The sequence below is a fragment of the Mesoplodon mirus genome (genome assembly GCF_964341445.2).
Source record: "Mesoplodon mirus genome assembly, chromosome: 5".
Taxonomy (NCBI): Eukaryota; Metazoa; Chordata; class Mammalia; order Artiodactyla; family Ziphiidae; genus Mesoplodon; species Mesoplodon mirus.
In genome coordinates this window covers 65716190-65742898 of record NC_138980.1, presented here as the reverse complement: position 1 = coordinate 65742898, position 26709 = coordinate 65716190, and the positions used below count along the sequence as shown (strand labels likewise).

The 26709-nt window shown below is 40.6% G+C and overlaps 1 protein-coding gene across 1 annotated transcript in view; it reads right to left on the bottom strand.

The window, feature by feature from the left end:
* The window catches only part of DIAPH1 (diaphanous related formin 1), a 97469-nt gene that overhangs the window by 5941 nt on the left and 64819 nt on the right, over positions 1-26709 (bottom strand). Inside the window, exons 18-26 of the mRNA XM_082622313.1 lie at positions 11578-11676; positions 7329-7423; positions 6902-7003; positions 6442-6681; positions 6180-6309; positions 5320-5443; positions 4499-4664; positions 4229-4364; positions 2229-2315 (exon numbers count right to left, since the gene is read on the bottom strand). Coding sequence (XP_082478439.1) covers positions 2229-2315; positions 4229-4364; positions 4499-4664; positions 5320-5443; positions 6180-6309; positions 6442-6681; positions 6902-7003; positions 7329-7423; positions 11578-11676 — 1179 coding nt within the window. The remainder of the gene's footprint in view (positions 1-2228; positions 2316-4228; positions 4365-4498; positions 4665-5319; positions 5444-6179; positions 6310-6441; positions 6682-6901; positions 7004-7328; positions 7424-11577; positions 11677-26709) is intronic.

Genomic DNA, 26709 nt, shown 5'->3' with positions numbered 1-26709 from the left:
CTGGAGACCATTCTAGCCCAACTCTCATTTTAGATGTGAAGAAACTGAGTCCCAGAAACTTGTCTCAGGTAATCTAGACAGCATCAATTGGATTTGACATTGGGTCTTCTGATGCCTACCTAGTCTTATGCTCTTTGCATTCTACTGTGATGCCTGGCCTTCTGTTTATGTTTAATGGAAGGCCATGTCACTTTCTCGGAAATGAATGTACCAGTGTCTACAGGGGTTACCAGGGTAACTAGAAATGTCTCCCCTGATTCTCCCAGATATGTTCGGTGTGTTTAGTGACCCCAGAAAGATAAGGATACAAGATGGAGCCAATTTTAAAAGTACGTAGTTCTCATTTTCACCACCTTTTTGCTTCAGAATCTCCTAGTCCTTCTTGCACTGGGAAACAGCACTTTGACTGATCCAGGTCCTCTGCTGAAAGGTTAGGTTCTAACAAAATCCCTGCTTCCTCGGCCTGTAAGTCCTGGTTTCTCACTTGGGAAGAAGTGGAGAATGGGGCCTCTCCAGTAGAGGGAAGCCACTAATGTCTGGCTGCCTGTGTCCAGGAAGCATCTGGGATTTTGGTTTAGTTCCAGAGGAAGAAGCTTAAAAGGGAATTCCCCACCAAAAGTCTGGTGAAGGTTGGCACTTAGCTGAGAGGATAGAGGAAAATAGGGAGAGGCGATGTATTTTTGTTTATCTAGAAACGCTTAATGTCAGGCCACATCACCTTATATGGTGGGGAGGAAACAATGTCGCAAGAATCTCTGAAGACTAAACACACCAAAAATACCATTAGCTTCATACTCTGTCCAAACCTAGATCTATACGACTAAACATGCTATCCCAGAAAGACCTAAGTCCATCACACTCACCTGTCTTCCCCTCCAGAAAGCCTGTACTCAGAGGATGCCAGGAAATAGGTAAGAGTTGTAATGAGGGATTCTTCTGTTTAGGGCAGGTTCTGAAGTCCTACAGAAGAGCCCTCAGAGGGAATTTCCCTCTGGGTATTCAGAGTATTGGCAAAAACAGGCAGTCAGCCATTCACGAAGAAACTCATAGTGATCTACAATGTTTGGGCCAGGACACTGACTCTGTGTGGGCTCACATGCTCCGTACCCTTGATCGTAAGGTCACCTTTACAGGCTGTGACGGGTACTATAGGTCCTACAGATGCCACTGTTAATAGCTAAGCAGTGTCCAAAGCAAACCACACAACTCATCTGTACAATAACCTTGAAGTGAAGCTCCTATCACACAGGCCTACAGAATGCACCAGCCAGGGAACAGGGAACATAGCTTAAACCACCTCAGAAGTACAAACTCTTAATGCTGCCTTTTCTGTAATGCCTACCCTTCAACCTAGGAAAGAAGCCATCATGCCTAGCCCCAAAGGGTCTTCACCAGACTCAGTGGTGCAGGTAACGAGGAGTAGCTTTGGCCATACCTTCTTCTGGACCAGGCTCTTGGCCACCATATACTTCCCTCAAAGGCAATTTAACCGTTGATCCTTCCCCATACTAATGCCTGGATCATTTGTCCTCCTATCCCCGTAATTCTTCTCAGAGGCTCTGGCTCAACATAATCCACTTAAATCTTCTGAAGGTCGGGAGAGGAGGCTGCGGGGGAGTAAACGGGGAAGGCAAGTACAGTGGAGGCCAATTACACCCAAGAAAAAGGCGGCTTTCAGACACAGCACAGTCCTTCGGTTGAGATGCTCCTCGACATTCTTACATCTGGGGAGAATGATGCCTAGCCTTCTCTCTATAGGATTCTACACTTTCTATTATTCCATCTCTTCTGCTTGTGAAGCTGAGAGTAAGGACTCTTATTTCATAAGTAAGGACTTATTTTCTTTGTATTCCTACATCAAATGTACAGTTTTGAATTTACATAAATTTTTTTGTTCATATACACAAACACCTACTCAGATCTCTGTGTCCTGCACAGTGGTTTGCTTATGCTATGTTTCTGCTTCAAGAATGAGGAGAGGTACAAGAATAATCAAACGTAATATCTGTTGTCAGTCCCTCAAGTCCTAGTTCTCCAAGTCAGCACTTTCTAACATGGTTGGAAGGGGACTAGGTAATCCACTCTAGATGCAGGGACTATTGTGGGGAAGTTTCTAAACCCTCAGAACATCATTACCTGCTCATTAGCCCAAGACAAGCAGGACCAGGAGCAGCGAGGCCTCACTGCCTTCCTTCAACACACAGGCTGGGCTCCGTTTGCTGACTTACCCTGACGGGGTCCTCTCTTCCGCCGGAATGCTGCGCCTGACTGCAGGGCTTCCAGAAGACTGTCCATCACCCCTGTCTCATCGCCCTCTGTCATGAACAAAGACGGAGATGTAAGCTCTTCAGCCCCAGTAGCATTCATGTGTTGAGCCCAACAGAAAATGCACTGCTACTGAATTGCTTGCCCTCGCCCAGTTTCTCGGGGCTCAGAGCACACGGAGGGCTCAACCTCAAGTCTCACAGCCCATGTTTACTTGTGTCTGTTTGAAAATGGTTAAAACAAAAGGTTTCACTGGTTACCAACCACTGCAAACCTTGGATAATTTTCCTGCAGTGCCCTCCTCCCTTCCCACCCCCATCAGAACTAGCACAGAGAAGTGTAGACCTGCCTGACTGCAAGACTGGGATACGTACAGAGACCGGGATTATGACATTAATAAGGAACTGTATCACTCTCTATTTATCCTGAAGTGTTTCACTCCAATTTACATAAACCTCTCACGGAAAGCCTGCTTCCAGTTTCAGAGCAGGGCTGAGGAAAGATGAGAGACCACTGATCAAGAGTGTATTTCACTTAAGTACTGCCCCCAGTGGCTGCATCTTCCGGAAGTCAGCTCTGCATCTAAGAGGAGCTTCTGGTTGGAATACAAAGAGTTAATGTAGAATCCTTATTCCAGCCCACTCCGTTTCCATGACAACAGCTAAGGGTGGTGAAATCTGAAACTGTGAAATCCCTAGGAGCCGGCAGGCTGCCAGCCACAAGGCTGGGCTCTCTGCTCCCAGTGCCGCCTGCTGGCCAAACACCGCCAGTGCAGCTGCCCTACATTCCCACCTCATTTGCTTGCCCTTGGGGACATGGACCAGGGCAGGGTCCCCTGTGCTGCCTGACGACTGTGTGCAGCCTTCGTCCCACCAATCAGCTGGACTCCACCTTTCCCTATTACATCCTAAACAGTAACTAGGGACAAAGCCTAGAGGCCTGGGGAGAATGGGGGAAGGTGAAGGATACTTGGTGTGGGCTTTTTTAATGGCATGACTAGAGCAAAGTTTGTGGCTTATATACAACTGGAGTAAGGGCAGGGGAACTGCTTCCCAAAAAAGTATAAAGAAAAGACAGAAATGCAGGCAGTTCTGCTTCAGGTCCCTGATCGTGCCACAGAGAGAAGTCCCCGGGAGCTGGAGTGTCAGAGCAGCCCTCGCCTCTCGTGCTCAGCAAAGCGTGGATTCTTGCCAGACCCAGCAGCCCAGAGAATCTCTTTACTTAGATGGCTCTTGGCCCCTCAGGTTCAAGAAGGGTGGCACCAGCTCAGGGCTATGTGCAATGGATGCTGGATTTCCGCTGCCCACAGAGAGAGCAGCCAGAGAGGGGCAGGGAGTCGGCAGCAGGAAAGAAGCAGAAACAGGAAACAGAGGGCCAGTAATTGAGGCCATATGTTTCAACAAAGACATGCTTCTGAGAGTGAAATAGAGATTCTGCTGAAGAAAGAAGAGGGTGGCCAGCTCCCCTGCCCCCTTTCCAGAAGTTCAATCCATTTACAATCTGATAGGCGTGTACAACTGTGCTGAGGTACTGGGGACACAATACTTAGTGAAATAAGCAGAAAGAGAAGGCAAGCCATTAAAAGACAGGAGCAGGGCCAGGAAAACAGTTTGGGAAAAAGAACAAAAGATGTACTAGAGGGTATGAAAACCGGACGGGGGAATTTCTGGACAGGCAGAAGGCAAGAGTACATGTCACAGCAATACTAAATCACTGGGGAGATGAGACATAATGCAGAACTAGCAAAGGAGGGAAAAAACTGAGAGTCGAGCACTGGAACGTGCATGTAACGGAGTCGGGGTTAAAGTCCAGCATCAGGATCCTGGAGGAAGAAGGCTGCCAAAAATCATTTGCCAGGAGTTGAGCTCAGACATGAGCTGTTCTCTGGCCTCTAGACTCTAGACAGAGAAGCCTTCCAAATGTTCCTGTCTCAACCCATCGGCCCTTCGCCTTCGCTTCTTACCAGCATTCATGTCTATGAGCTGCTCTCTCTTCTGCTGCTTCTCCAGCCGCTCCTTCTCTGCCTTCTCCTTGGCCAGTTTTGCTCGCCGCATCTTCTCCTCTGTCTCCCGCCGCTTCTGGTTCTCCTTGACTGCTTGCTGTGGGGGAAAAAAATGAACACGTGGGCATGTATGCACTCACACATGTACACACCCACCACCAACCAACATGAACCCAGTGGAAAGTGAGAAAGGTCCATGAAAGCTTCAGTCGGCAGGTATACCCTGCTTACCACAAACATATTCTTAAAGTTGTGCAGATCCATGAAGAATTCTTCCACAGACACCTTCTTGGGGTCAAAGAGGAAGTACTCGCCCAGCTCCTTATAGAGCGTCTCCATGTTAGAGTGCATCATCCGCAGCTTGTTATACTGTTCCTGTGCATCCTTCACAAAGCTGTGCAGCCAAAGAGTAAAGAGCCAACACCAGGAAGCAGGCCCACTTCTCTAGCCCTGAGGACGACTCACAGATGTGTACTGGCATGCACAAGGATGTGCAACACAGCACTGTTCATATTAGCAAAACCCAGAAGCAATCTAAACATCCAAACGGGAATGGTAAACCATAAACTATGGTATTCCTAAAGAATAGGAATTGGCAGTTTAAAAAGAGACTGTTCTGCATATACTGCTATGGAAACAGGGCCAAACATATTCAGTGCTAAAGCAATACAGTGCAATTTTTACTAAAATAAATTCATTAGGGTGCAAATCAGAGAGAAGGCCAGTGGCAGTGGTTATCTTTGGGAAGGGGAGGGAGAAGGGAATATGTATGTGTGTGTAGTATGGGGTGTGTGTAGTATGGGGTGTGTGTGTCTGGCAGGTGGGGCAGAGGGCAAGGTCTCAAGGGAGACTTTTACTTTATCTGCATGGTTTGATGCAAACCACAACAATGAGAATGTTTTCAAGAACTATGCATTTAATGAAAAAGCATTTTTAATGAAAAAGCATTTTTTAAGGAAAAATTGTATATCATCGTATCTATCCTGTTGTCCCCCCACGGGAAGTTCCTTTTTTTCCTAGGGGGCAACTCCCTCCTTTCAAGAAAGGATATGGTCATTTTTTCAACGAACTTGTCTTTCTCATCTGTGGCAGCTGGAAAATTCTGAATATCACGTTCTACATCAGAAATTTGTTTCTTCATCTGATCTAGGTTCTTTTGCAAGTTTTCAGCAGAAACTAAAGTTGACACAAAAAGAGACAGCAAGAGCTTACTACCTCCAGTCTCAATACCCTATTCTGTTCCTCAGGGCACTGCTCCAGTCTGTACATCCAGCTGGTACTTAATTATTTTAGTCCTCTTACGTACTCTCTAACTGTTTCACACAGCTTTTCAGTGAAAGTATAAATTACTTGATGATTAAACCTCCAGCCTCCATAAGCTGTACAATACTGAGAAGAGAAGAGAGGCTTCATTTAATTTAACAAGCATCTATGAAATCCCCCGGGATCTTGGTCTCATTTATTTTAGAGAACAGGGTTTGGGAGGAAGGAGACATTACACAGAAATATAGAGGGTGGGCAGAAATCTGTTCCCGTTTCTACTGAATGCTGCTTTTTCTTTGCCTAGTCTCAGGACGGTGAGGCCTGGTTTTTGCTAATCCAGTCTACGCTTTCTGAATGAGCAAAACTGTTGACTTCAACTAAAAATACCTGCCTTTCTTCTAGTTGTTTTTTGGTGTCTGGTGTTTCCCTAAGAAGGGGAAGAGTCCTTCCCACTTCTGTACATGGAGACCTCTCTTCTGCCCGATACTCCTCCCTGTGGCTTAGACATCATGCCTATGCGCTCTCCCGTTCCTTAAAATTGTCTGAACTGAAAATGATCTAAACTCTAGACTGAGTCTTCTTTCCCTACCCCGTGCAGAGATTTCTGGGGCTTGGAAGCACCTTCTGGCTCCACCCCGATCTGCCTCACCTCGGCCGGCTTTCTCCACGTGGGCAAGCTCGTCCGGAAACGTGAGGACCTCGGGGTAGTTGCTCTCACACAACTCAGCCAAGAAGTGCAGCAACGTCACCTTCTGATCTGTGGACTTGGTGTCTCGAAGCTTGGGGGAAGCGGAGAAACGGTGAGTCCTGACACGCCCACGATCACCTCAGGCCGACAGTAGTTGGCCACACTGGGCTCCTAGAGGCCACAGCCTTCCCTTCCACCGTCCTGCTCTAACCCCCTGGCTCACCTTACAGAGGAAGCTGATACTGAAGCCGAAAGCACCAGCATTCCTGGAACCAGCATTCATATAGTTTCCAACAAGCAAGGTAATCTCTAGGAGGCTAGCGAAGTTCTCGCTCTTTCGCAACTCCTCACATGCGGCAGTGACAGAAACAATCTCTGGCTTGATATTCTCCACTTGCTCACTGAACTGCAGCTTGAAGAGGATGGCATTGAGGCGAGGCCGCAGGCGGGGCACAGCGCCCATCTGGGGAGAGACAAGCAGTTCCATTATAGCCAACAGAGAGAGAGGAAAGGAAGAAGAAGATACAGTCTTAAGCCTCCTATGGCAGAATCTGAGTTCCAAAGTAGGGAGGAGAAAGAGAGGAAGATGGGTTCAGAATAGACAAGAGGCCAGGAGCAAGTGCACCGGATGCTCTCGGGGAGGAGGGGGTCAGAGAAGAGTCTGTGCCACAGGCCTCACTCACCACCACGCCGAACTGCTCTGACTCAGCCAGATCATCATATTCGTCCTTCAGTTCGGAAAGCATTTTTAACTGCTCTGGCTCTGGCATCTGCTTAATGAGATTCTGCAAGACAGAAGGGACTGTCTAAGTTTGAGGGGGATGAGCTGACAACTTGAGCCTCCTGTCAGTCCCTCGCTCTGCCCAAGGACCACTAAGAAGGAGACACGGGCTGGGGTAGGGGGAGGTGGGGGAGGCAGCTAGTGAGATGGCAGGACTTTTGAAAAATATACCAGAAATAACTTGATCACCAGAGAGATGGAAGCTTATATAAAGCCAGCATTCTTTAAGTCAACGATGCTTACAGAGTCCTCATCGTCTAGGCAGAGAGGAGACAGAGCTAGTGTACAGCAATGCAAAGAGCCAGCTCCAGAATGACCTTGCTCCTTACCTGGATCATAGACTCAGTCAGAACAGCCTCATTCACCTCCAGGATGACATTCTTAATCTCTTGATAGGGCATGCGGAAGGAACCCAAAAAGATTGCTGCCAGGAAATGAGATAAAAGACATGTTCTTCTCAGTCTCTTCCCCCTTCCAGCCCACCCTACAAACCTACGCTGGACAACTTTCCTAGGAGTGCTCTCTCAAAGTCATGATCTGAAACCTCCACCAGCTCCCCACTGCCTGTATAGTTAAGATCCAAGCTCCTGAGCCCAGTGTTTAAGGTTCCCACCTCCCAGCTTTCCCTCCCACGAATCCCCACATTTATGTCACACGCCAGCCACACTGTTCCAAGCACCACATTCTACAAACACCTTGTCTTTGCTCACACAGGAAGTCTTTGATCTCTCTCTATATACATCAGAAATGTTCACCCTGTTCTATTTTAGTTCCTCACTCCCTTGACTCCATCCTCAAAGCTGCCACTGCCTTGAAATGCTCTGATTCTTAAATTGCCACATCCCATTCCCCAACAAACACTTCCCATCCTTTCAGCTCTCTCACTAATCCCTAAATTGACTCTTCAACCTCATCAGAGTGCTCTCTTGCGTGCTCGCTCTCTCCCACGAGAGAGATGACCATTCCATTTTCTCTGAATGTCTCAGTTCTACTTTGCTTTCTCTGTTTAACCTAGACCCTGTAGTCTACCCTTTCACTCCCACTCTATTATTACTACTATTCTTATTTTCTTGTTTCCTTCTCCTTCCAGTCCTTAGTTAACCCAGCCATCTCATATCTCTCCTCTTACACCTGGGCTGATGAACACTGCAGATCAGATTCTACGAATCTGAAGTGGCACCGGTGATGGTGGGGAATCCTTCTGTGTGTCTGTCCCTAGTCCACGCTCTCCCGGCTCTCTTGGCAGCTCCTCCATATAAAATATCCCCATTCTCCCAAATGTCCTGCCATTTCCCCATTTGTTCCAAAAAGGCCTTGCTGCTTTTTACTGAGAAAAATTGAAGCCATCGGTCAAATTACTTGCTAAGCTTTCTCTCATGCCACTTATAAACTGAGCAATGGGGGCCCTCAGTTGGAACCAGACTAGAAAAGGCTCGAGTAAGGGCTATTTTGGAATCATCCAGAAGGAAACTTGTGCCGACACTTCTTTACGTAAGCTTAGCAGAACTATATCCATATACTTATCCTTTTCTTGTGTTTCAATAGAACAGGTAGCCCTAAGGACCTTTTCCTTCAGCATATACAGTGGGCCTTCCCCATCTGTGGATACAGAGGGCCAACTATACTACACCATTTTATATAAAGGACTTGAGCACCCATGGATTTCGGTATACGAGGGGGGTTCTGGAACCTATCCCCCACAGATACCGAGGGACAATGATATACACGTTCAAGTTTTTCCTATTTAAAAAAAAAAAATCCTCCCTGATTCAACATTCTTAATTACCAACTTCCTTCTTTCCTTCACTTTATAACGTTCTAAAAATATAACAGTCTATTCTAGCTTCCACATTCTCATTAATTCTTCTGTCCCCACAAAGTCAGTGAAAAGATGACAGTCATTTCTCGAGTGTATACTCCATGTAAGACCTAGTATCTTAAACACAATCTACATATATGATCTCATTTAACCCTATTTATTATAATGTATAAGTTTGTATTATTAACCACATTTGACAGAAAAGGAAACATACTTAAAGAAGTTAAGCTACCCGTCCAAGGTCACACTGCTAGTAAGGGTTGGAGCCAGGATTTAAATACAAACGGATTCCACAGCTGCTGTTCTTAACACTTATGCTATACTAAAATTATTCTTCCCTAGGTCACTGACTTTCCTAATGCCAGATCCAAAAGACACTTGTCCTGTCCCGGTTTTACTTGACTACTACTCCCACTTCTTAGACTATGTCAGACTATTTTTCTTGCTGTTCCTTTCCAGCCTCCTTTGAGGTCTCCCCTTTTTGTTACTTGCCCCCCCAAATATTAATGACCTTCAAAGCAAATTATTGGCTTCAACTATGACTCATATACTATCTCTTAAATTCTTATCTCCAGCCAGACATTCCTCCTGATTTCTATACCCAAATGCCTAATACACCCATCCTGCTGGAGGATTCCCACAGGAACCTTAAATTCTATCCTAAAATTAAGTCAATCATTCCTACCTACCACTCTGCCATCTCTCACTCATGTCCACCATTTTTCCCACAAAAGATAGAATCTGCTCCTGCTGGATTTTCCTATTTCAATAAGTGGTACCACTCTCTATAGTGATCTTAACCCAAGAAAACATCTCCTTTATCCCCTCTATCAATCACTAAGTTCCATTAATTCTATCTTCTTAATATCTTCTGCCTTCCTATTCATTCTTACAACTTAGTTTCAGGCCTTGATCGCCTCTCGTCTAGTTTAAAGCCATAACATAACACATCTCTCTGCCTAGAGTCTTCCCCTACCCTAGCAATCCAGCCTCATAATCACTGCTGAAGTAGCCCTCCCCCAAATTACATAGGGTTGTATCACTCACTTTCCTGATTAAAATCCCTGCAATAACTTTCACAGTTTTCAGGATAAAATACATACTTCTCAGCCTAAGCCTACCAGACTTCTTTATGATCTAGCCTCTATGTCTATTTCTTGAAAGCTTCTTCAACCACCACTCCCCCACATATGGCCTTTACTCAGCTGTACTCAACTACTTGCAGTTCTTTAACTGCACACATGCCTCTGTGCCTTCATACATGCTGATCCCTCTGCCTGAAACAAGCCAGCCCTCACCCTTCATTTAGTTTGTTGTAAATAGTTTTAAGCAGTACTTCATTTAGAATGACTGAGCTCTCTCCAATACTCCTCCCACTTGATTTAGATGCCCCCTTGCCCAGTGCTCTCATAAGCTTCCTAGCACACCTCCATCATAGCACTTACCAACTTGTGCTATAACCATTATTTATTTTTCTGTCTCTACCAGACATATGGCTTGTGAGGATAGGGAATACCTTACTTAGTTTTGCATCCTCACCATATAAGAGGCACTTAGTAATCACTGAATCACTAAATAACGCCTAGACCCTCCTAATCTCAATTCTCTTCCTAAATTCTGTTTCCCATATTGATATCATTCAACTGGAAATAACAATGTACTACCCCACAGTCTTTTATCATTTTCTAAAATAACAATTGCTCATTTTAATGTTGCTAGAGATAATCTTGAGAAGAGGAACTATCTCACATCACTTTAATTTCCATAAAAGGACTTACCTACAGACACTATTTAGTAATATCTGTTGCCAATGATCTAAGATTATATAGTCAAGCATAATGTAAAGGCTTACTGTTCTCATTATATCACTGACTTTACTTGTGGGTATGTGTCCTCATTACCTGTGTGATCTTGGCCAAGTCATAACATCTGAACTTTAGTTTTCTCACTTGGTAAAATGGGGACAACAGCCATGTCACTGGATCATGAGTGGGCTTTATGGCATACATAACCTTTCATCTCTGGAACACACACCTAGTATGTGCCTAATAGAGCCTGAAACCTGGCAGACCTTCAAATATTTGTTGAACAAATATTTAAATCTTCATTTTGCAAGATAAAGTAGGGATATCAACAGTTGAAATGAACAAAAAAATGAACATTCATCCTGATCATTAAATACTACCTATATCAACTCTGCAGAGGAGTTTCTGATCTGAAATTTGCCACCAATCAGAGTTATGAGTATAAGTAGCAAGTTCAGAACAGAACTCTTTGAAGTTATTGATCCTACTCTGAGAAGTACAGGATTTACATTATTTATTCTAAACCACAAAGTTACTTTAGATTTAATGGAAGTCAAGCCAGTGCCCACCTTTAAAGGAAATACTTAAAAGAAAATGAGAAAGAAGGACATGTGCAGTGGCTAGAACATTTGTGTTAGATTTTCTGTGGATGCAATGGAAATAGTAATGGCTTTGAAATAAAAAATATGAGGTTCAACTCCCAGACCTGCCTCTTACCCGCTACGTGACTAGGCAAATTCCTAAAAGTCCTATTAGCCTTTATTTTCTTGCCGTAAAACTAGATGCTAACAAGCTTGCAGTGCTATTGAAGGGATTAGATATCAGGTATTTACTATGCAATGCCAAGAACTAACAAATGGAAGTTTCATATCAAGGGACCCTGGATCCACCAGAATTAAGCTCTTAGAAAAACTCCTTCATATTTAAAATTGCTGAGATCACAGAGTTACTCACAGAGATTCTGGGCTGTCTTTGAATCCAACACCTTTAACTCTTTCACTTTTTTCTTTTGCACAGATTTCTTTTCTTCTCCACCTTCCTGATCCTTCTTGGCTAGCAAGGGAAAGATTAGAAAAGTATGATTAAGGACAAACCACATCTGTGTCTAAATGAACTACTAAATGTCCCAGCCTAGAGATACTCTTCACTTCCTCTCTATTAGTAATGGTCTTCCTATTAAATTTCTTCAAGGATAACCTCCTCTTTAGCCACCCACCCTTCTATTACTGACTTCCCCCTCCAGCTATAATAAATATATCATTTTCATTTCTTTAATAGTTAGCAATAATACTTTCCCACTCATAGCCTATCTACTTGTAGGGAACAGCAAACTTTCTTTCTGTAAAGGACCAAATAGTAAATATTTTAGGCTTTGCAGACCATGTGGTCTGTCTCAACTGCTTAACTCTGCCACTACAGCGTGAAAGCTGTCACAGACAATACATAAACCAATGAGCATGACTATGTTCCAATGAAACTTTACTTACAAAAACAGGTGGTCAGCCTAAGGGCTATAGCTTGCCAACCCCTGTACTAGAGTCTTCCACTGTGTTATCCTTTTGTGCTTATTACTACTTGTCTTTCAAGCTCTGTCTTGATCATGAATTCCCTATAAACATTTTCTTGATTTCCCCAAATGGTTATGATCTCTCTCTGAATCCCCACTGAATGTGATACTTTTTTACAGCAAGTCCTCTCACTGACTTTGTCATAATCACATATAATCTCTCCTCTACAAGATAAGGACTTTGTTATTCCTCTTTGAAAAATCTCATGGCATAAAAACATATTCCTAGTATACAAATATCATGTTGGTACACACACAGAAGGTATAATATACTCCTTTCCTTCTACACTCTTCTCAGATTATCCAAAACCAATGTATTCTTCTCTGATAAATGTAGTCACTCTCTGCTTTGATGAACTAATTTTCGTGGTATCTGTTACTTAGATTTCATTCAACAATTAATAATTCAATGTTCATGACATTTCATATATATCATCTTGATCTTTCTAAATCCTATGTTACTTTTTAAGTGTGGATACCTTCCCACCCCATTTGGATTTTGAACTGCAAGAGCATGGGCAAAATAATTCTTCACTATATCATTCCCTCAGCACCTAACATGACAGTAACATTCTCTCAAAAATGATTTACGCTGCCTATTGAGAAGGATTCAGCAGCAGATAGAAAGAGAAACAGGAACTGTTCTGGATAGACTATTGTAAAATATTTTGTCAACTTTTCAGAAAGGCTTATGGGACTATCTCTTTAAGAAGTATCAAGAAAGTGACAAAGCTAGTTGCTTTTGAGGAGAGGAATGGGGTGCTTGACTATGGAAGAGGGAGGAATACTATTCAACACAAACCCTGTTATACTGGTTGAATTTTAAACCATATGAAAAGTATTACCTGGTACAAATAAATAAGAAAGCGAACAAAAAAGCAAGTTATATGGCAAAAGGTACAAAGAACTATTAATAAAAAAAAATCCTTTGGCCTGAGAGTTTTAACTTGAAGGAAAATGCTAAATAGATGAAGATTAGTTATTTAAATAAAGACTTATTGAGTACCTGCATGTACCAGGCTCTGTTCTGGGTACCAGGAATAAAACAAAATAGAAAATAGAAAAATAGAGAAAAACTCCTGCCTTCATGGAACTTATATTCTAATAAAGAGAAATAGACAATAAGCCAGCTAATAGATAAAATAGTACATTAGATGGTCATAAGTGTTATGAAAAGAAAACCAAGTAAGGAAGAGAACTGGGGGGATTTGATGAGGGGACGGATTATAACTTTAGTGGGATGACCAGGGAAGGTCTTAGTGAGAATGTGACATGACAGTAAAGACCTTTTAGAAGGTGAGAAAGCAAAGCAATTCAGGCAGAGAGAACAACAAATGCAAAGGCCTGAGACAGAAGCAGGCCCTGATGTGCTAAAGGAAAAGCAAAAAGGTCATTATTGGTGGAGTAGATGGAATGAGGGGGAGAGCTGGAGCTGAAGTCAGAGAGGCCCTAAAGACAGATCATATAAAAAAATGAAAACTATGGGTAGTCAGATAAAAATTTAGACTTAAAACATCCAGACTGTATCACAAAACCTTAGAAGCAGAGGGGCAAAGTACAAGTAAATCTCTCATTTTATATAGATAAAGTGAAAAGATACAGAGTCACTGCTGATGTTGAAAAATAGAAAAAACAGATTCAACTTTTTGCCTGGCAATAAGATAAAAATAAATGAAAAGTATAAATACAAGAAAGGAAGGGATGAAAATGTCATTTCTGTGGAAGATATAACTAGATGTAGAATTCAAGACAACTACTAGAAGTAATAAAGAACTACTAATGAATAATTCAGTAAAGATGACAGATAAAAGACAAGCATATGGGCTTCCAGTTTCACCAAAATGGAGTAGTCCCATGTGGAGGAAATACTATTATATTTAGAAATTGGGGAAGGTAAAGGGACCTAAATGGAAATACAGTTTCTACACTTCACGTGGACTGGTAAAACACTGATATCATTAGACTGGGAAAAGTTACGTGTGTATAATGTAATACTTAGAGCAACACCTAAGCAAACTGTATAAAATGATATACTCAGGCATTATAAATAAATAAAAATGGAATAAAAAATATTCCAAAAAAACACAGAAAAGTAAGAAAAAAGGAGGAAGCATACAGAAAACAAATAACAGTGGCAGACTTAAGCCCTAAAATATCAGTAGTTACCTTTAATATAAACGGTCTAAATATACCAATTAACTGAGATTGGCTGTAGTGTAACTACCTGACAGTTTGGTTTTTTTTAAATTGTAATATAAGTACCTGATAATAAGCTTTTGCTTGCTGAGGCATCCACTTCAAAGACATCCATCTTGAATAAACATATTGCCAGCTACACAACTAGATAAAGAACCAGGCCACCATCCATGAAGTTCCCCTTTTAGAAAGCTGTGGGTGACCTACATAACTGATCATTAGAGTGACCCTGCTTTTCCTTTTGTGCACTTTAATTCCTGCTCTCATGTTTTAAATTCACCAATAAAGAGTGAACCCATGAAACCCTAGGCACCTCACCCTCAACCCCAATAAAGGAAGAAGCCCAGGGATGACCTAGAGCCCCCTACCCATCTCTCTTCCTGTGACCTCAATGTGTGGCCTGAGACATGTCATGTCAGGACCTGTGAACAATAAAACCTTGCTTGTTCTCTGATGCTTGTTGCTGAGGTGCATCTTGCAATCCTAATAAGAACCACAAGGGCTGGTCCAGCCTCAACACTGGCCCAGGTGAGTGCCCCCAGGCATTCCCAGGCAACAGCATTAGTAGGCTGAGACCTACACAAAATAGGACAGAGTGGATTAACAAAAGACCCAACAATATGCTGTCTGTAAGAAACTTTCTTCAAACACAAAGGCTGAATGTAAAAGGCTGAAAACAGATATACCGTGCAAACATCAATTAAAAAAAGAAAACAGAGTGGCTATATTTCATCCAGTGAGTAGACTTCAGAGCAAAGAAGGGAGACAAAGAGGGACATTACATGATGATTAAAGGATCAATCCACCAGGAAGACATAACAATTCTAAATGTGTATGCACCAAACAACAGAGCCTTAAATATAAGAAACAAAAACTGATAGAGGGCTTCCCTGGTGGCGCAGTGGTTGAGAGTCCGCCTGCTGATGCAGGGGACACGGGTTCGTGCCCCGGTCCGGGAGGATCCCACATGCCGCGGAGCGGCTGGGCCCGTGAGCCATGGCCGCTGAGCCTGCGCATCCGGAGCCTGTGCTCCGCAATGGGAGAGGCCACAACAGTGAGAGGCCCACGTACCACAAAAAAAAAAAAAAAAAAAAAAAAACTGATAGAGATGAAATGAGGAAACCAGCATAGCCAAGCCACAATAATACTTCAAGGCATTAATACCCTATCTCAGTAATGGGTGGAACTCTATACAAAAAATCAACAAGGATACAGAAGTGAACAGTACAATCAACCAACAGGGTCTAATTGATATATACATATATAGAACACTTCACCCAACAACAGCAGAATAAATTTTTTTTAAGTGCTCACTGAATACCCACCAAGAAGAATATCCACCTGGGCCATAAAATAAACCTCAACAAATTTAAAGGATTAAAATCAATAGAGCGTGTTCTCTGACCATAATGGAATCAAACTATAAATCAATAACAGAAAGATAACAGGAAAACATCCAAACACTTGGAAACTAAAGAACCACTTCTAAATAATTTGTGGGTCAAAGAGGAAATCTCACAATAAATTTAAAAAATACATTAGAAATGAATGAAAATGAAAGTACAACATATCAAAATATATGGGGCATAGCTGAAGCAATGCTGAGAGGGAAACTGACAGTGCTAAGTTTATATTACAAAAGAAGAAAGAGCTCAAATCAGTAATCTAATTTCCTACTTCAACAAAGTAGAAAAAGAAAAAAAAAAAAAACCCAAAGCAAGCAGAAGGAAGGAAATATAAAAGAACAGAAATCAGTACCAATGAAAACAACAGAAAAAAAAATCAACGACACAAAAAGCTGGTTTAAAAAATAAATTAATAAAATAGATACACCTCTAGAAAGACTGACAAAGATAAAAAGAGAGAAGTCCTATCTCTCCAACATCAGGAATGAAACAATATCACTTTAGGTCCTGCAGCCATCAAAAGGATAACAAGGGAATAATACAAACAACTTAGTACTCATAAACTGAACAATTTACCAAAAAATGGACCAATTCCTCAAAACCCACAAATTACTGAAACTCAACCAAGATGAAACAGATAACTTGAGTACTTCTGAAATCATTTAAAAAACTGAATTCATAACTAAAAGTCTCCTGAACAGAAAATCTCCTGGCCAAAAGGTTTCACTAGAGAATTCTACCAAACATTTCAAGAAAAATTAACGCCAATCTCCTCCAAAAAATAAAAAAGGAAGAAATACTTCCTACTCCATTTTATGAATGCCAAATTATCCACTTTAAATGGTTAATTTTATGTTAAGTGAATTTCACCTTAATAAAAAAATCTGTAATTTTTAAACATCTGTTTAAGATTTTTTTTTTTTTTTTTTTTTTTTTTTCGCGGTATGCGGGCCTCTCACTGTTGTGGCCTCTCCCGTTGCGGAGCACAGGCTCCGGACGCGCAGGCCCAGCGGCCATGGCTCACGGGCCCAGCCGCTCCGCGGCATATGGGATCCTCCCAGACCGGGGCACGAACCCGTATCCCCTGCATCGGCAGGCGGACTCTCAACCACTGCGCCACCAGGGAGGCCCTGTTTAAGATATTTAAAATCACTAATTAAATCAGTGAAATTTGAATATGGATTGTATATTAGATAACAGTATTATATCAGTGATAAATTTCCTAAATGTGATAATTACACTGTAGTTACGAAAAAGAAAGTCCTTATACTTGGGAAAGGCATGCAGAAGAACTTAGGGGTAAAGGGCCATGAAGTTGGTACTTTATCTCAAACAGTTCAGTTAAAAAAGAAGAGAGAATATTCACAGCAGCATTATTCATAATAGCCAAAACATAGAAACAACCCAATGTCCACCAAGTGACAAATGGAAAGATAAAATGTGGTATATCTATACAGTAGAGTAGTATTCGGCCATAAAAAGGAATGAAGTGCTAATACATGCTAAAACCCAGGTGAACCTTGCAAACATCAGGATTAGTGAAAAAATCAGACACAAAAGTGTACATATTGTATGAGTACACTGATACAAAACATCTAGGATAGGCAAATTCAGAGACAGAAAGTAGATCAGTGGTTGCCAAGTTGTGGGAAAAAGAAGTGGAGAGTGACTGCTAACGAACTGAGGGTTTCTTTTGTGTGTAATGAGAATGTTCTAGAATTAATTCAGTGGCTGCACCACTTTGTGATATACAAAAGACCATGGAATTGTACACATTAAGGGTGAATTTATCTTAATACACAAATAAATACATACATGCATACAATGAACCACAGGTCTAGACAGAAACCCTAGAACTATTAACCTTCTAAAAGAAATCATATGGAATTCCCTGGTGATCCAGTGGTTAGGACTTGGTGCTTTCACTGCCATGGCCCAAGCTCAATCCCTAGTCGGGGAACTAAGCTCTCACAAGCTGTGCAGCACAGCCAAAAAGAAAAAAAAAAGACATCAGAAAAATTTTCACCACTTTGGAGTAGGCAAAGATCTCTCAGAAATAAAAAAGTACAAACCACGTGGTAGGAAGAATCCTAAGTTGGCACCCTGGGATTTTCTGGAGTTCTAGGAAACTAGGAGTTTCCCTCCTAGTGCACATACCTTGTATAATCCTTTCCCTTGAATGTGAGTGGGCTTCACTTATTCTGGTGAGACCTTTTAAACAAGGGTTTAGAGCTCAGAGACAAGAGAAGTCAGAGAGGTTTGAAACTGAAGCAGATGCTCTCTTGTTTTTCTTGAAGAAGCAACCACCATGTTGTGAAGGCCATGTGGCAGGAAATGGTGGGCAGCCTCTAGGAGCTGAGAACAGCCACTGGCTGATGACCAGCCAGAAAAGAGGAACCTGTGTCCTACAATTATAAGGAACTGGATTCAGCCAAATACCACATGAGCGTGGCAAAGGACACTGAGCTCCAGAAGGCAATGCAGCCCAGCCATAACCTTGACTTCAGTTTGGTGTGACCATGAGCAGAGGATCTAGCTAACTTGGATTCCAGACCCATGCAAACTGTGAGATAATAAATCTAGGTTGTTTTAAACGGCTAAGTTTGTGATAATTTGTTCACGGCAATAGAAGATAACACAAAACATAAAAGAAAAAATTGATAAAGTGGACTCTATAAAAATTTAAAAGTTTTATTCTTCAGAGACACTGTTAAGAAATAAAAAGACAAGCCACACACTGGGAGAAAATGCCTGCAAAACACATTTTTGATAAAGGACTAGCATTCAGAACATATAAAAAAAGTCTCATGAGTCATAAGAAAACAACCCAATTTTTTAAAACAGGCAAAAGACATTTGGACACTTCACCAAAGAAGATACACAGATGGTACATAAGCACAGAGAAGGATGCTCAACATCATTAAGTCATTAGGAATATGAACTAAGAATTAAATTAATTAGGAATTAAAACTATAATGCCTGGGGCTTCCCTGATGGTGCAGTGGTTGAGAGTCCGCCTGCCGATGCAGGGGACATGTGTTCGTGCCCCGGTCCAGGAGGATCCCACATGCCACGGAGCATCTAGGCCCGTGAGCCATGGCTGCTGAGCCTGCGCATCCGGAGCCTGTGCTCCACAACGGGAGAGGCCACAACAGTGAGAGGCCCGCGTACAGAGAAAAAAAAAAAAAAAAAAAAAAAACTATAATGCCCAACCCACTAGAATCACTAAAATGGAAAAACAAAACTGATGATACTAAGTGCTGGTGAGTATGCAAAGCACCTGCAACTCTCATACATTGATGGTGGAAATGAAAAAAATGGTACAGCCACTTTGGAAAGTAAAGTGAAAACAGTTTGGCAGTTTCTTATACAGTTAAACATATATTTATTGTAACATATGACCCAACAATCCCATTCCTAGGTATCTGTCCAAGAAAAAGAAAAACATGTATGTCCAGACAATATCTTGTATGCAAATGTTTCTATTGGCTTTATTCATAAAGCTCTGCCCCAGGTCAGCCATGCTCTGCTGGGAAGCGAAGGGAATGGGGAGGAGGGAGAAGCAAGCAGTGTCAGCCTCAGGAGCTTCCCCTCCCCACCCCTCTTTCCACCTCTTCCCGCTGCTTGAGCCCTGAGCATTGATTGGGAGCTGAGAGGAGTTGCAGCTGTTGGCATGAAATCTCCTTCTCCCTGACCTGGGGAGGGGAGGACCAGCAGATAATCCCACCCTTCCTTGAGCTGTTGCTGTACCCTGATGCTCTCAGCCAGCTCAGATTTTATAAAAATGAATTGAAAGTCAAAAAAAATAAAAAAATAAAAAAAATAAATGCCAAAAACTGGATTCAACCCAAATGTCCATCAACCAGTGAATGGACACAAGGAAATACTACTCAGCAAAAAAAGGAATGACCATGCATGCAAACAACATGGACAGATCTCAAACACATGATGCTTGGTGAAATAATCCAGACTTCAAAGACTCCTCAGTGTATGATTCCATTTATATGACATTCCAAAAAAGACAAAAACTGTAGGGACAAGAAAACATATCAGCCCATGCCAAGGCCTAGTGGTGAGGAGAGGGGATGGACAAATGGGGAGGAGGAAACTTTAAGAGTGATGAAAATGTTCTCTATCTTTACATGGCTGTATACATTTGTCAGAATTCACAGAAATGTACACATAAAAAGGGTAAATCTTACTGTATGCAAATTATGCCTCAATAAACCTGACTAAACACACTGTATCTTCAAGGCCAATAAAATATATTAGTATAAAGCTATAGTAACTCTAAGAGTGATAATGAAAGAAGAACAAATGAAGTTCTTAATAATAAATAATAATAAATAGAAGAGATTCTAGAAATAGATATGAAACATATTTATATGCTAAAGTAAAAACTCAGATTAATTTTAAAAAGTATAGTCTAACACAGGAGTTGGTAAACTTTCTTAAATGACCAGAAAGTAAATATCCGACTCTGTGGGCCACACAGTTTCTGTTGGAACTACTCAACTCTGCTGGTGTAATATTAAAGAAGTCATAGCCAACATGTAATCAAATGGGCATGGCCACATTCCAATAAAACTTTATTAACAAAAATGGGTTGGTCATAATTTTCTGACTCCTGATCTAATCAACAGTGTTGGAACAACTGGCTCTCCATGTTAAAGGAAAATAGTTAGATCCTAACTTTACACTATTCACAAAAATAAATTCCAGATACATTAAACAGCTAAATGTTAAAAACCAAAATACACTATTATTTTGAATAAATGAAAACTTTCCTAAGAATAACACAAAATAAAGATGGTATAAAGGAAAAGACAGACTGATCTGAGTACATAAAATTTTTGTTTTTCAATGTGAAAATCATCATAAAATATATGAAAAGAAATGAAAATTTCCATTTCCAGTATTGGGGGTCAAGTCTCCCATGGAAAAACATCTAAAAATGCTGTTATGGTATTTTAAAAAATCACCTTGAAGCACAAAAGAGCTGAGAAGATGATGAATTGCTCCAGAGAAACAGTGAGCAAAACACTGGAGCATTGTTCCAATATCAGTTTGAGGGCTTTGTGCAGCAAGGGTACACAGGGATCAAGATCCAGTTTCTGGGGGCTTCCCTGGTGGCGCAGTGGTTAAGACTCTGCCTGCCAATGCAGGGGACATGGGTTCGAGCCCTGCACCTGGAAGATCCCATATGCCACGGAGCAGCTTGAGCCCGTGTGCTGCAACTAATGAAGCCCACGTGCCTAGAGCCCGTGCTCCGGAACAAGAGAAGCCACTGCAATGAGAAGCCCGAGCACCACAAGGAAGAGTAGCCCCCGCTGCCGCAACTAAAGAAACCCTGCACCCAGCAACAAAGACCCACCGCAGCCAAAAATAATAAATAAATAAATAAATATTAAAAAAAAAAAAAAAAGATCCAGTTTCTGCCTAATGTGGGAAATCTCATACGAGACTCTCTCCTCTTTAGCTGGGAACCCAAAAGGTTACATCCTCAGAGATAAAAGTGATCACAACAGGCTTGCACTTGGGAGCCCTAGAAAGCCTACACTCTAGGAAGAGGGTGAACCAGAGGTAGATCAAGCCTTTCCAAAACCACAACCAAACCTTGGCATAGCTCACTCCCTGACTGCATGAAGGTGATCAGCCCACACACTTATCTGCCTAGAGAGGAAAACACAATAGGAACAGACTTATGCATGATCCAGACATTGGAGCTTTAAAGTAATGATAGCTAACATGTTCAAGAATATTGAGGGAAAAATAAAAATAGATGAAGATGGAGAAGTTTACCAGAGAACTAGAATTTATTTTAAAAAATAAATAAATGGACATTCTAGAACTAAATGAAATTAAGAGATCTACAGATGGGTTTAACTAGAGACACAATAGAAGTTAGTGAATTGCAAGACAGATCAATAAAAAAGATACAAACTACAGCAGAGGGATAAAAGATGGAAAGTAACAAGAAGAGTGCAAGGGACATGTGTGTAACTGGAGGCCCAGAAAGAGAAGAAAAAATTGGACAGAGCAATTAACAATATGGTGCTGTACATGTAAAAACTCGTTAAGAGGATAGATCTCATGTTAAGTGTTCTTCCAACAAAAATGAAAATGAAAACAAGGGGACTTAAGAAATCTTTTGGAGGTGATGGATATGTTTACTACCTTGATTGCAGTGATGGTATCACAGGTATATGCATGTGTCCAAATTCATCAAAATGTATACATTAAGTATGTGCAATTTTTTGTATATTAAATATACCAGAATAAAGCTGAAGGCTGGAGAAGGGGGAGAAATGTGACTTGGAGCATGGGAAAAGTCCCAGGATTTCAGTATCAAACAGAAGCTTTAGACAGGTACTCAGAGAAAGTAAAATATTAAAAACAACAAAACAAAAACAAAAAAGCCCCATGACACACACACGTAAAATGGAATGCTAAATGTGATATTCACTGGCACTGAATTTGAAAGCAAAATAAAATGCCAATAATTAAAACAAAAAACCAGAAAAACTAGACAGGAGCAATATTTGAAGAGAAAATATTTGTTTTAAAAGTGATGAAGACTTCAACACACAGAATCAAAAGCTCAGAAAACCCCAAGTATGAATACAAAGAAAACCACACCATAGCACATTATCACAGTAAAACTGCTAAAAGCCAGAGTAAAAAAAAATTCTCAGAGTAGCAGGAGGTGGAACATATCTTCAAATGAATAACAATAACTGACAGTGGAGGGTTTGTTTGTTTGTTTGTTTCTTAAGGGAGAACAAAAAATATCCTTCAAAAATGTAAGTGAAATAAAGATATATCCAGACAAAAACAGAGAATTCATTACAAGTAGACCTGAACTAAAATAAATAGTAAAGGGGGTATTTATTTATTCAAGCAGAAAATAAAGTATCCCAAAAGGAAATACAGAAATGAAGGTAGGAAGGAAAAACAATAGAAAGGAGTTTTTAAGTGAATACTGATATTATAAAATAAGAGTAAAAATGTTTGTAGGGTTTAAAAAATATGTAGAATTAAAATGCATGAAATCCATGATTCAAAAGATGTGTGGTACATAGGATTAAAATATTGTAAAGTTCTAACATTACCTGGAAGGTGGTAAAAGTTCTAATATTTATTAGGTTGTAATAAGTCAAGCATGCATGTTGTAATTTCTAAGGTATACACTAAAAGGATAGTAAAAAAAAAAAGTGTAACTAAGAATAGGGAAAATGTGAAATAATAGTTTTAAATGAATCAGTAAGAAGAACAGAAAAAAGGGTGTAAATTGGAAAAATCAAACAGAAAACAAACAGCAATTTGGTATATATCAATTCAAGTGGATTAAATACTTTGCAATGAAAAGACTAAGATCATCAGACTGGATTTACAAAACACACACACTAAATATGTACTGCTTACAAGGGACACACCTTAAATAAAGACACAGAAGTCTTAGGACAAAATAGTGGAAGAAAATATACTAACCAAAAGAAAGCTGATGTAGCTGTACTAATATCAGATAAAGATTTTATCTGTAATAATGCTACTGCCTTGAATAGACACATTTCATAGTGATAAAGGGTCAATCCGCAAGGAAAATGTGATCATTCTAAATCTAAATACATCCAATAATTTAGTTTCAAAATATATAAAGTAAAAATTGACTGAACTAAAAGAAAAGGGTAAATCCATAACTACAGCGGAAGAATTAACACCCTTTGTACAGTAACTAATAAAACAAGCAGACAAAAACTTGGAAGGGATATAGAAAATATGAACACATCTAACAAACTTGACCTAATTGATACATTACAACAATGCACGCAACAGTGACAAATTACACCTTTTTTTTCATACACACACACAGCACATTTACCAAAATTTACCATATGCTGGGCAAACCAACAAATTTCAAAGGATAGAAATCATTCAAAGTATTTTCTCTGATCACACTAGCATTGCATTAAGTTGGAATTCAGTAAAAGGATAACGACAAAGTTCCCAATTATTTGGATACTGAATAAATATCCAAATAACTCTGGAGGCAGTGAAGAAATCACAAAAGAAATTAGAAAATATTTTTAACAGAATGAAATCAACATATTACATAGAACAGACAGAACTAATAGAAAACACAAAATAAGATGGTAGATTTAAGTCCAAATATTTCAGTAATTATGTTAAGTGCAGACAGACTATATGTTCCACTTAAGACCAACATTGTAGATGATGAAGGTACATTAATATTAGACAGTTTTCCAGGCAACAAAAAGCATTAAAAAGATAAATAGGGACACACTATAACAATAAAAGTTTTAGTTTGTCAGGAAAATATAAGAATTTTGAATTTGTATGCACCTGATAACAATACATATTTATGTATTAAGATATATAAAGCACCAAAAAAGGATAAGCTTAATCTAATCATGAGCCACAACTACATTAGGCAAATCCATACTGAGGGACATTCTACAAACTAACTGGTCTATACTCTTTAAAAAATGTCAAGGTATTAAAAGATAAAGACCAAGGAACTACAATGAGGAGTCTGACTCCATTTTTGGTTTAACAGTTGACAGCTGTTAAGCCTCACCTCTCCCACTTCACCTTGTGCCTCACATCTGGGCAAAGGAACACAGAGGCCTCAGTGCTCCCTCCTTGGTGCCAGTGGAGATTCAGACTATGCAAGGTCCTACCCTAAGCACAATAAAAACTTAGGCCAGTCTCCTTTCCTTGCCCTTTCAAGCCATTTCAAACCTGCTTGAGAGGACTATTCTCCTCTTCCCAGAGACCTCAATCATTTAAGTTAATAAACCTTTTCATACCCTCTTGGTGTGTGTGGGGCATTATCATTCTTGACATCCAAACCAAATTTTGAGTAGGGGTCCATATGCCTTTGCAGGTGACCATAACAGAAATTATTCCCAATTAAAGAATACTAAGGGACAACTGAATGCAATGCATGATCCAGTACTTTTTCTGCAAAGGATGTCACTGGGACAATTGGCAAAATCTAAAGGTCAGATTAAATAACATTATTACATTAATGTTAATTTCCTAATTTTGATATGTGGCTATGGATCTACTATTAGCACATGCACACCAAAGGATAAAGAGGCAACTGATCTGTATGCTTCAGAAAAAAAAAATAACACACACACAGAAGGGTAAGGCAAATGTGGTAAAATGTTAACATCTCAGGAATGGTGGTAAAGTATGTGCAGGAAATTTTTTGCTTTATTCTAGCAACTTTTCTGTAAGTCTGAAATTGATATAAAAAGTTGATATAAAAAATTAAAAGGGGCTTCCCTGGTGGCGCAGTGGTTGAAGGTCTGCCTGCCAGTGCAGGGGACACGGGTTCGAGCCCTGGTCTGGGAGGATCCCACATGCCGCGGAGCGACTGGGCTCGTGAGCCACAACTACTGAGCCTGCACGTCTGGAGCTTGTGCTCCGCAGCGAGAGAGGCCACGACAGTGAGAGGCCTGCGCACTGCGATGAAGAGTGGCCCCTGCTCGCCGCAACTAGAGAGGGCCCACGCACAGAAACGAAGAGCCGGCACAGCCAAAAATAAATAAATAAATAAATAAATTTTAAAAACCCAAAACAAAACATGTTGATTAATATATTAGACTAGTATTCCATTACACTGTCATCCTAAAAGATGCAAGTGAAAAATTAAAGCCTGTCACAAATTCAGGAGAATAAATATTTTGAAAAAAAAATTAAAAGAAGAAATATAAAGCAAAAACTGACAGAATTACAATGCTAAATCCACAAAGTGGGATGTTTCAACCATTTCTCTAAGTAACTGATAAAACAAGCAAACAAAAAGTAAAGATACAGAAAATTTAAGCAACACAATTAACAAACAGGACCTAATGGAGATACATACAACACTTCATGCAACTAAAGAATACATGAATTTCAAGTGCACATAGAACATTTATAATATTTAACAATATTCAGAGTCATAAAGGAAAACGCCACAAATTTCTTAAGACTGAAGTCACAAGAGCAGTGACCAGTTAGGCCTCCCCTCCTAAAGTACTGATTGTCAGTGCATATTAGCCAGGTGGTGCACTTTAGCTACCTTGGACAATGCTATCAAGTATGCTGGGAAGGGAGGAAGCCCTCTCTGCATGTGGAAGAGCCCATGTTTGGACTCCCCTTCTTCTGACATTGCAACAACAGCAGTAACAACCAGACAACCGTGACAGGTGGGTGGAGTCCATCAGGTAATGCTGTGCGAAGTAAACTACCTCAAGGTATGAAATCAGCTCAGCAATTATTTTCCTTTTTGTTTCCCCCACCTCTTCTCTTTTTTTAAAATCGTTTTTTCTTTGTGGCTTGCTGATTTCATATATAAAAGAAAAGCAAAGCAAAAAGCAAAAAAAAAAAAACAAAAAACAAAAACAAGAGCACTGACCAAAACACAACTAGCTAGAAATTAATAAGACATTTAAAAAAAATCCTGAGAACTCAAAGTGGTAGACAGAATAATGGTTCCCCAAAGATATCCACATCCTAATTCAACCTTACATACAAAAAGTACATTGCAGGTGTAGTAAAGTTGATCTTGAGATGGGAGGATTATTCTGGATTACCTGGTTGATCCCATGTAATTACAAGGATCCTTATAAGAAGGAGGTAGGAGGGTCACAGAGAGAGAAGAGACATGATGACAGAAGCAGAGGAGAGAAAGAGAGAGACAGAGATAGAGATATGAAGATGCTATGATGCTAACTTTGAAGATGGAGAAGGGGCCCTAAGCCAAGGAATGCAGGCAGCCTCTAGAAGCTGGAAAAGGCAAGGAAATGGATTCTCCCCTAAAGCTTCCAAAGGAAACACAGCTCTGTCAAAACCTTGATATTAGGACTGTGGACTCCAAATAAATTTATATTCCTGTTAAGT